At 39.7% G+C, this 11,388-nt stretch overlaps 1 protein-coding gene and 1 pseudogene across 1 annotated transcript; both read right to left on the minus strand.

The window, feature by feature from the left end:
* Positions 1-5,007: 5,007 nt before the first annotated feature.
* On the minus strand, positions 5,008-7,385 carry LOC145419180 (uncharacterized; annotated as a pseudogene).
* Positions 7,386-9,254: 1,869 nt separating this feature from the next.
* Positions 9,255-9,626, minus strand: LOC145419029 (histone H2A-like). The gene has a single exon (XM_080287275.1). The coding sequence runs from the start codon at positions 9,624-9,626 to the stop codon at positions 9,255-9,257; it is 372 nt and encodes a 123-aa protein (XP_080143401.1).
* Positions 9,627-11,388: the final 1,762 nt, after the last annotated feature.

The following is an 11,388-nucleotide window of genomic DNA, read 5'->3' on the forward strand; positions in this document are numbered from 1 at the left end:
GATCCAGCCAATGCAAATAACACAGATAAAATGAGGAGAATTAGGCTGGTATTTGATCATTTACGGGAAATGTTCCGCTCCTCATTTTATCCTTACAGAGACCTCGTCATAGATGAAAGTCTTGTTGTGGAGAGGCAATATTTCCTTTAGGCAGTACATACCCAGCAAGAGACACCGTTTCGGGTTCAAGATCTTTGTTATGTGTGACTGTAAGACTGGTTCTGTGCAAGACATAGTCTTGTACACGGGCGCACAGACAGATATAACAGAAGATCGTAGTATAGGACTCTCTGGGGCCGTGGTGAAGACAATGATAGAGGAGTACCTTCATCGTGGTCATGTGTTGTACCTGGACAACTGGTACACTAGCCCTCTTCTCGCTAGGTTCCTCCACCAACCTGACACCGGAGTCTGTGGTACAGTCAAGAGAAACCGTCGCCATATGGTCAAGATAGGGAGGAAACTTGACAAGAACGAGGTGGTTTTCTTCCAGGCCAATAACATCCTTGCCACCCTGTGGAACCACAACGGGGAAGTTTGCCTCCTATCAACTGTACACAGCCCCCTGATGCACCGCACAGACTCCGTGGATCACCGTAGCGAGAGGAGGCGCAACGGAAACCCGAGTCTGTACTGGACTATAATCTGAACATGAGGCAAGTGGATTAGTCAGACTCGATGATTTCCAGTGCTGACTGTGCCAGGACCACGATGAAGTGGTACAAGAAACTCTTTTTCCACTTGCTCGACATCACGGTCCTGAACGCACACTACCTGCACGCCATGACCACCGGAGTATCCGAGACCTTTGAGGGGTTTGTGAGGGAGCTGGCACGTGAAATAATCGCCAAGCATGCCCAGGACAGACCCACACACCGCACCCGCACCCCCATGGCTGCCCGGACTCCCCTACGCCTCGCAGGACGCCACTATCCTAGCACAATCCCTTCCGACCCAAACCGTCGTAAACCCCAGCGCCGCTGCCATGTATGTAAGCACTCGACAGTCAGACCATCCACTCAGAGAAAAGACACAAGGTACGAGTGTGTCCAGTGCAATGTTGCGTTGTGCCTTCAGCCATGTTTCAAAGAGTACCATAATTTCCTACACTACTGAAACTGTGTGGGATGGCAATATGACGCTCATTATAATGGTAAGGCCAGTCAGTAGGTGCTAAGTCATATATAAAGTTGAAACGGGTGTAATGTTTTCAGGAAAGTAATGTATAAGTTGAGAAATAGTGTAAGTTGAAAGAAGTGACATCAAAACTACACCCACTGTGTAAATCTGCAAAAATATGACATTCAGTATAACACTCTGGTCAGTAAATATGTGATAGCAAGAATATAAAGTGGAAACGGGTGTAATGTTAGCATGAATAAAACGTATAAGTTGAAAAATAGTGTAAGTTGTAATAATTGATGTCACGAGTACACCCACTGTGTAAATCTGCGAAAATATTACGCTCAGTAGAACATTCTGGTCAGTAAGTATGTGATAGGAATTATAGAAAGTGGAAAAGGTTGTAATGTTAGTAGTAAGGTAATTTATAAGTTGAATACTAGTGTAAGATGAAACAAATGATATCGCGATAACACTCACTGTGTAAGTACGCGATAATATGATGCTCAGTTGAATCGTAAGGTCTGAAATTATGTGATATCAATTATATCAAGTGTAAACATGTGCAATGTTAGTGGAGAATTATTATATAAGTACAAAAATAGGTTGTAAGTTGAAATAGTAGTCATAGCGACTTCACCGTGCGTGTTATTATGCACTATTATTAAGCTAAATATTTACGTAAGGCCTGAAACTATCTCAAAACAGTTCTCTAAAGTTGAAAATTGTATAATGTTATTAGGAAAGTATTATGTAAGTAGAAAAAACACAATACGAGTTTAAACAACAGTCACAGCGAGTTCACTCACTACGTAAATAAGCGCTAACATTACGCTAAATGTTATCGAAAGGCCTGTGAATACGTAAAAACAGTTCAATAAAATGTAAAATGGTATAATGTTATTGTAGATGTATTATGTAAGTAGAAAATATGATATGTATCATGATTCTGGAATGTTAGCGATTCATTGTGACCAGTCTGCCCGATTTTGCTCGGTTCGCACGATGGTACAATGCTTATTTCAGCTCTATTTTTGTATAAAATCCAATTTACTCTTTTATCACATGTTTTTATGTTTGTAATAAATACATATCTACTTACTTTCATTGGTTTCCCAGACTTATAATACCATAGAAAACGTTAGAGGCTCAGACCACCTACAGAGAACACGGTGCCAGGTGTGACCAAGGCATACCTGTTTAGGGCACTTATGGACCCCGGGGAACAATTTCTTCGTGACTGACCATTGTTTCTGACCAAAATCGAAAGTTTTAGCAAAAAAAAATTTGGGTCCAAAAATGGTCGGGATTGGGGGGTACCAGTGGTGAAAAAGTGGTCGGGACGGGGCGGGTTAATAATTGCAGCCAAATTGAAAGGTTCCTATGAGGACAACAGCAGCAGCATAAAACAAGTTAAGATACTGTACTGTTGATTTCAAATACTGTATGCAACAGAAAAAGGATCATTCCCCATAGGAAAAATTCTTACAGTACATAAATTTTATGACATCAAAAAATACCAAAAAGAGTGTGCTACATTTATTTATAATGCCCAAATAGCCTACAGTATTACCAACAACTGCAATCAAAGATGGGGACTCAGGTATGACTCGAGTTGCTGCTTTTTATGACTTGCAATTTGACTTAGACTTTATAGTAATTTAACTTGACTTTAGATTTGCAGTTGTTTAGTCTTGTTGGTGAATCATTAGACTGTAGAAGTAATACATTTACATAATGTTCTGGCTAAATCCAAATGAAAAACCATGTTAAAGAAATACCTACTTAAATGACTCTAGACACTGTTACAGTATTGACTGTACTGTACAGTAGACATGTCTGACTGTGACTAATGGCCACTACCATGGGACTTTGCATTCGCAACATTGCAACTGATGTTGTGAGCCAGGTTGCGAGGTCGTTTTGACTGAGATGCAACAGCCCCTGTCGGACGACGCCCTTTACCAATGTGAGCTGCTCCTCTTGGCATGCCAGGGGATCTTCTTGCAAGTGATGTTGGTTGGCAAGGAATTTTCCCACGACCTGCACCACCATTCTTTACAGCTGACCCCATATAACTCAGTAAAGAGTTCAATTGGTTTGTTGATTTAATTAATTTTATACGTTGGAGGAACTTATCTAGAGCCACTTCAGTGTCTGTATTTCCAAACCGAGCTGTTGTTTCAACCAACGCTTTGGCTACTACATGAGATTTGTCACTAGGGTTGTTTTGTCCAGGAGTGGGATTTTCACTGATGTTAAAATCCTGGTCCTCATCGTCAGAACTATCTAAAGATATCACATTCTCAGCTCTATCCATTGCCAAATTGTCTCCACTAGATGAAGCTCACGTGTTTCATTGACCTCTGTTTCTGTTTCATTAAGATTCTTAAAAAAACTCTCCTCTGGTGCTTTCTCACTGCCAACAGCCAAAACTGCCAGCCAGTGCCGACTTTAACTTGTTGATACAAACAACTGGGGCACCACTGTCATGCTATAATCGGCACATATAACTTGGTGTTTACAAATGGCACCATTTTCACCCTTGGTACAGGAGCACATTCCAATGGTAATGTCTACTTCATATACTTGTGTTGGTTCAGACTGGCTCTGAACACTAAATTTTCCACTACCGAGGGAAGTCACACTGTCCATGGTCATGTTGCCTACACTCACTGGCTTGACACGTCGTTGACTATGTGCTACGTCTACCAGCCGCTACCTCATTTAAGAGTCGAAAATTTCAGCCATGAAAACAACGAGCTGTGTAGTGTTGTAGGCTTTCCATCTGGAAAAAAAAAAAAAAAAAAAAAATTACACGTTGCATATAAAACATATCTTAATGGGTCTGTATGCATATTGTAGTCAAATATAAGGCCTTCTGAGACACATTAAGGGGTGGCAAAAAAAAAAAATCTTTCCAAACACTTTTAACATATTTTATCTAATTCAACACTTGGTCATCCCAGATTCATCCCCTTCTGAATCTGCCTAGTACATCTTCCATCCGGCAAAAAGTTCCAGCTCATTCTATAAATATTGTGAGATTCGAATGTGATTAATGGTAAGGATGCAAAGTGACAGTCCATATTGTAAAACACCACCAGAAATGAGGAATGTGATACAGTAGGAAGTTATGTAAGCATTACATGAATCAAGAAATCAAACAAACCGATTGGAATGAAAATGTTAGAAACTCTCATCATTTATAAATAAATAATACTTAATCCTCACCTACTGAGTACAATGTCCTTGATAATGCACATTGTTGCCTCACAGAAATTGTTTGTGTGGTGCCCTCGTAAAATTGCACCAGCTCGGTAAGCAATTGCCCACTCTTCTTTCTTCTGCACCAAAGACGTTAGGTAACTGAAAAGTTAAGAGAAAACACAAAAATAAGAGCGCTGATTAGAAACGGAATTGAAATGGGAAAAATAAAGAAGAGTGCACTAAGCTAGAAAGATCATGGAGGCTTCCACAACAGAGGGAGACAGAGAGGACAGAAAGCTATAGGAAACTGAGAAGGAAACTAGGAGTAAGTTAATACAGTACTGTACTATGTTGAATAATGAGTCTGATTGGTACTGTAATTTATATACTGGAAAATAGTGACTATCCAATCAGCAATCAAAATATTACCTTGTGAGATTGGGATGTGCGTTTACAAGAGAACTGGCTTGGATATTTTCCCATACTTCACTGAATACTTCTTTTGACTTGGCGAACACTAACGTCTTCACAGCAGCCATTAGCTCCTGACGATTATGCTTTTGAATACCATGCTTTGCATCCAAAAGCCAACGCCACACTTGCTGCAGTATGTGGAAAATGCAGAGGAAGCGTTGTGATGTGGGCCAAGTTGCTGCCAGTGCCTTTCGTTCAGCATCACAGTTGTCTGTCATGAATGACTGTGGCGCTCCCCTGCCATTGAAAGCACAGCTGCCTAGAGCTTCCTTGACCATGCCAAAACCTGTCAAGCAAAAAATATATGTCACATTTATGTGACACTGTGCATGTGCATGTATGTATGAATGTGTGTCTGTTAACAGTACTAGTACAGTATATGTGTATGCGCGAGAATACTGTATGTATTTGTGAATTACATATGAATATATGTCCATGTATCCTGTATATTACATAATAATCAAGTAAGCCAGTAGTCTAAAATTATAGCTGTACTTTAACTCTATGAAATATATATTCTTTTGTCTGCTCAGCCGACTTGAACTGGTCATGTGTCTATTATGTAATAACTGTAAATTTGTAATCAACAAGGAATTGCAATATATTACTGTACAGTACATGTACTAACCTTTAGTCAGTGTTGCTTCATCTTGAGAAGATGTGAAAAGTACAGCTAATGGCACTGCACCAGCTGGTCCTGCACACATAAGTGGTATTACTGCTGTGTTTAGTTGGTCGACACAGCTTGTTGCATCCACAAATACCACCTCCCCAGCTTCTCTCAGCTGCCTGTGTGCTCGCCGCTTGAAGGGGGTAATAAGAGCGACACAGTAGCGATCATTATCCTGTTCTAGTTTTAGAGTAATTTCTGGGTTGTCCTCTGCATACTTCTTTATGGCCTCAAACATGGATGGGCTGTTTAATCCATCATGTTCTTTTGACATCCATGCAGTCCTCATATACTGAATGGCCTTTGGAGATGGATTTATGGCGTGATTTGCTTGGCCATAAAGATCATCGCTGAGGTCCATTTTCATTATGTGGTGTCTTTGTGCCTGGGCTGTTGTCATGCCTATAAATACAAGCATCAGTCAGTAACAGCACTAAACGTATCTTATAGAATCATAACTTACCATGGTATACAGGTATTAATATAGGCTACTGTCAATAAGCAACAAGTTGTTTATATAAGTTAATACAGTAATGTACATGGTAAGTTCTGACACAGCAATAGCTGCTCACTCATTGTATTTTTTTTTTCTGAAAGCAAGCAGAGAAAGTTGATGCATAATAAACAGAGCTATATCTCAAAGAATGAGACATTGCATTCAAATACAGTACAATATTAGACAACACACCAACCCCTAAAGGCCTTATGGTACACTGTTGATTCTTTAGTAACCCTCCCTCCCCACCCCGTGTGCTGTGGGAAACCATATGATGATGATGATGATGATGAAAGTGCATTGGACTGAAAATTTACTGCCATATGTAGGTTATCCATAAACAAACATGCAGCTTATCATAATACCTCAAAGTTATTCATTAAAGCTTACTACTTATAGCTTATACTGTACCATATTGTTAAATACTTAACTTTGCTTAGTACACATCTTATGATTAGATCTTAATATTATTATAATATTCATTTAGCTAACTGCTGTAGCAGTATTAATCTTTCTTACTGTCCTGTATTTTTTTTTTTTTTTGGGGGGGTTACTATATTAGATTTGTTTATCTTAATATGGTAATTATATATTTTACTACTGTTTTTAACTCTATTTTTAACTCTTATTTAGTTTATACAGTAATATACTTTGCTAAACTTATTTGTAATCTCAATACTGTACTCATAACTATCAAGCTTTAGGCTTATATTAACCGTGGTAACCTCATATACCGGTTTTCATTCCTGACTTATGCCCATTCAACAGATGAGGTGATGATAGTTCCTCAGTAGCTGACATTTCTGAAAAAAAAAAAAAAAAAAAAAAAAGGCATACCCATGTATAGGACACTGCAAACAATTAACAAATGTTAAAAAATGCTTGGGGTGGAAATAAGAAAAACAGTAACAGATGGCAAAATTAGTAAACAATTAGTTTATCGAATGAGTGTTAGTGATTATCTCTGTACATCCCGAGTTTCCACATTATGGTAAACAGAATAGTGTGTCAATTTCTAGTTGTAGGAATTAATACAATGATATTGGAAGCTCATAGAAATCCTTGAAAAATGTAATAATCAAACACTCATTCGAGATAAACTAATTGTTCACTATTTTTTTTTTCTGCCGAGCATGACTATGTATACATAGAGAGGGATTACTGAAAGAAAACCTTACAAACTGTACTGAATAGCTTCTTCATTCTGGTGTATTCTATATTTACGGTACCTTGTTCAAAGTATTTCTCAAACATCTCTCTTGTACTTGACTGTACTCTCAGTTGATTGAGGGCATCAGCAGATCCAAGGGGATGATTGTGATCTCCCTGGATCTTCACAAAACAAGGAAAATCTCTCAACAGCTTGTCACTTTGTGCTGCTCTCTTTGTCACAACCGTGATGGTTACATCCATGGACACTCTGCAACTGAATAAGAATATACTGGAAAGAAAAATTAATCTTATAAAGTTATAGGAAACATGTACAGCCAAAATAAGGCTCCTGTTACACCACGGGAATGGATTGATTAGCTTTATGATTCTTGTCCCCCACCTGTTAAATCCTACATTCCCCAAGGTCCCAACCCTTGCTTAACCTATGTATGTTGAGGTACAAACTGACTACAGTACTGTACGATATGACTATGGTATGAAGTTACCTGATCCGTATGTGAAATGATTTAGTAAATTTACTTATACACTACATTATTTCTGTACACACTGCCCAATACTTACTGTTAGTTTTTACCCTACAGTACTGTACATATACAAACTAACAAACTAGTACATAAAACTTAAGGAATTATAATACAGTACAGTAGCATTAGCTCGAAGCTGACATAGGCTAAATAAATACAAAACAATATGTGTAATCTATGTATGTTAGGGTGTCTTGACGAGTCAGGCGTGCACAAACTCGTGTGGTACCAACTCGATCGTTAGGTTAGGTTAGGTTAGGTTAGGTCAGTTTAGGTTAGATCACGTCAGCTTAGGTTAGGTTAGTTGAACACACTCGAGTTGATGCGCGCTCGAGTCGTCCATAATTCTATGTATATAAACGATAATTATACAGTATATGTATGCACATCTTAAGTTACCATAGGTTGTAATATTCTACAGAAAAATGTTTGAAATGCTTACCCAGTAGTACTTCTCTTGATTCCTTTGTGTTTCACGCCATGATGACATATTAGCTTTTGTCGAAATGCTTTCCTGACTCCTTCAACAGGATAAACCTTGTAGGTGTTGAAACACACGTTATTTTTCTTGCAAAATATGCCTCTCCACTTTTCAAACTCTTCTCTTGTGTTTGCATTAGTCCTTACTTTCATATGGTCCTGCTCACGAATGATTTGTACATTTTTAAAACCACCTTCACTAAAATCCCAATCACTGCACTCCATGCTTGCTGAGTCGGCAGCGTGTTGTTGAACTTGTTGTTATTGTCTTCTTAGGTGCTTTTCGGTTCGGCTACTATTATTACCACGAGTACGCAAACTGATATGCCATTTCATTCAGTTCTGCGCTTGATATACGTGTGATATACAATGTAATACCTATGTTTTTGTAAGTCCATACATCTTTTTTAAGAGGAACTAAATAATTTGAATACCGAAAGAAGTACAAGTGTGTATATATGTTACCAGATACTTTACGTAGTCTTAGCCTTCATTTATATTCCAGTACGGTGTCATATTTGCCTCACCTGCCTATAATGTTGTTAAATGTCTATTACGTGCCTTGTATATACATTCTTTTACTGACAAGTTCTGAACTACTTAAAGTAAATGTATGTTTATAAAGTAAGTGATGACGTCATAAGGTAAGTGATGACATCTTGAGCTGGTAACACTTGGCTTGCCTCAGCTCGAGCTGTGATTGGTCCTAATTTCCCCCACAACGCGAACCTTTCCAGACTTGGTGAATATGCCACCCGGCCAGGCAGTTAGGAGGCATAATTATACAGTACAGTATTATGTAGGTGCAGTTGGGAACGGGACAAGACGCTATGTAGTAGTGGGAATAATAATATTATTAATCGACCTTCACTGATGTCAGTAGCTTCTTACATCCAACCGAACATAAATATAGCCACAGACACATGCCAGCATTCAACACATACCACATTATACGCACATACATACAGTATACCAACACATTCATCCATACACAAAGATGATGTTGGGCAATGCCAAAGTCTATTCTCTCTCAAGAAACGAATGTGGCTCCTAAAGGAGCCGATGGAGGTGAAGAAGAAGAAGAAGAAGAATTTCTTGGAAGTGTTTACTTCTTCTCTGTCTTCTTGGGGAGCAGCACAGCCTGGATGTTAGGCAGGACACCTCCCTGGGCGATGGTGACGCCAGAGAGGAGCTTGTTGAGCTCCTCGTCATTACGGATAGCCAACTGCAGGTGACGGGGAATGATACGAGTCTTGTTGTTGTCATGGGCTGCGTTGCCAGCCAGCTCAAGCACTTCAGCTGCTAGGTACTCCATGACTGCAGCCAAGTAGAAGGGGGCACCAGCACCCACACGCTCGGCGTAATTGCCTTTACGAAGGAGACGGTGGATCCTGCCGACGGGGAACTGGAGCCCAGCCCTGCTAGATCGGGACTTGGACTTTCCCTTCACCTTGCCTCCCTTGCCACGTCCGGACATGGTAGTAGTATCGTCTTCGTCGTCGCTGGAGTAGGACCTTCAGGAGAAGACTAATGCATCACTTTTTTTTTTTTTTTTTTAAGTTAAGTTAGAAAGGAGGGAGGATGGAAGAGGTGAAGGGGAAGTGAGAAATTATGAAGGAAGTAAGAGTGGATAGGTGACGGGCAGGCCGTCTTGCTGTTTTTATATTTGTTTGTGTTGGAGTTTTTGTTGATGGTCACGTGATTTGATTGTAGACCTTAGGTGTAAGTTTACACCTGTGTCTGAGTGTATGTTTCAGTGCGTGTGTGTGTGTGTGGGAGTGATTGTGTATGTGCTTGTGTACGACGTGTGTGTGTTTGTTGGTGTAAGTGTCGTAGTTGTTGTGTCAGCTAGCTAGCTAGAATAGTGGTACAGGTTCCGTTTCTAAAGTTTTTAGGCTACTAGGGAACCATTTACTGAATTGTGAAATCTCGATCCGTTCCATTTCTTCTCTTATTTTTTGGTAGGCTTCTTGATTTTGGTTTTCTATTTTAATCCATATTTTTTTTTGCTAAGTTGTGTAGTCTTATGTTAATTGGTAGTGTATTGGTGAATGTGTGTATTTCTTCTGTTGTCATTGTGTATGGGTGTTGTTGGTTTGTTGCGAATCGCAATGCTTTGTTCTGTGTCTTCTGTAGTTTTTTAATCTGGTTGTTTGATAGTGTGTGGGATGGGATGGGAGGGTATTCCAGGATGGGGAGAATCATGGCTTTTACTAGGTGGGTTTTTATTTTAATGCTTAGGTCTTTGAATCTGTAAAGTTTGGTGAGTGCTATTCTTGCTTTCCCTACTCTTTCTCGAATGTGGTCTGTGTACCCTCTTTTGTTGATTCTCAGGCCGAGGACTCTACCAGTGGGCTGGAATTCTATAGGTTCCTCCTCAATTATTAATGTTTCTGTTTTCCTTTTGGCTAATTGGATGACTGTGAATTTATCCATGTTTGTTTGTATTTTCCATTCTCTTTCAAATTTGTTGATCTTTTCAGCCTCGTTTGCTGTGAGTCTGTTCATTATATTCCTGGACTGGCCCGCATATCCTACAATTTGTGTTATGTCGTCCGCGTAGGAGACGTTGACACCATTGTTGGAGGTTGGCGTTTCCTTGGTGTATATTATAAATAGAGTTGGAGAGAGGACACTGCCTTGTGGTACTCCACATCCTAGGGGAAAGGAGGGTCCTAGGTGGTCTTTAATTTTTATTCTTGCTGTACGGTCGTCCAAGAAGTCGCTTAGCAGTCTCTCATATATTTCAGGGAGGTTCATATTTAAGATTTTATATTTAAGGCCCAGATGACATACTTCGTCGAAAGCTTTGCTGATGTCACGGAAAACCAGGTGGCACTGTCCGTGATTTGCAGTTTTTAGGGCGATTGTCTCCGTGATTATTGCTATGGCTTGGGTTGTACCTCTTCCTGTCCTGAAACCATATTGGTATGGGTTATGTGTGTTGTTTGTTTCAAGGAAGAGACGTATTCTTTGATTTAATATTCTCTCTAGGACTTTGCCAGGGACTTCTAGGAGAGAAATCGGGCGGAAGTTCTCAGGGAAGTGCGGGTTTTTTCCAGGTTTAGGTATGAGTTTTATTATTGCTTTCTTAAATGAGTCTGGGAAGTATCCGGCTGATAGTGAAGCGTTTAGTATTGCACGCAGCCATTTGATGGCTGGTTCTGGGAGGTGGGTGAGGACTGATTTGTTGATGCCGCTTTCCCCTGGGCATTTTTTTTTTTTTTTTTTTTTTTTAT

This window comes from Coenobita brevimanus, chromosome 117 (genome assembly GCF_032717465.1).
Source record: "Coenobita brevimanus isolate Jiangsu-jjx chromosome 117, ASM3271746v2, whole genome shotgun sequence".
In the NCBI taxonomy this organism is placed as follows: domain Eukaryota; kingdom Metazoa; phylum Arthropoda; class Malacostraca; order Decapoda; family Coenobitidae; genus Coenobita; species Coenobita brevimanus.

Coding starts and splice junctions, on each gene's coding strand:
- LOC145419029 (XM_080287275.1), bottom strand. CDS start 9,626: ATGTCCGGACGTGGCAAGGGAGGCAAGGTGAAGGGAAAGTCCAAGTCC.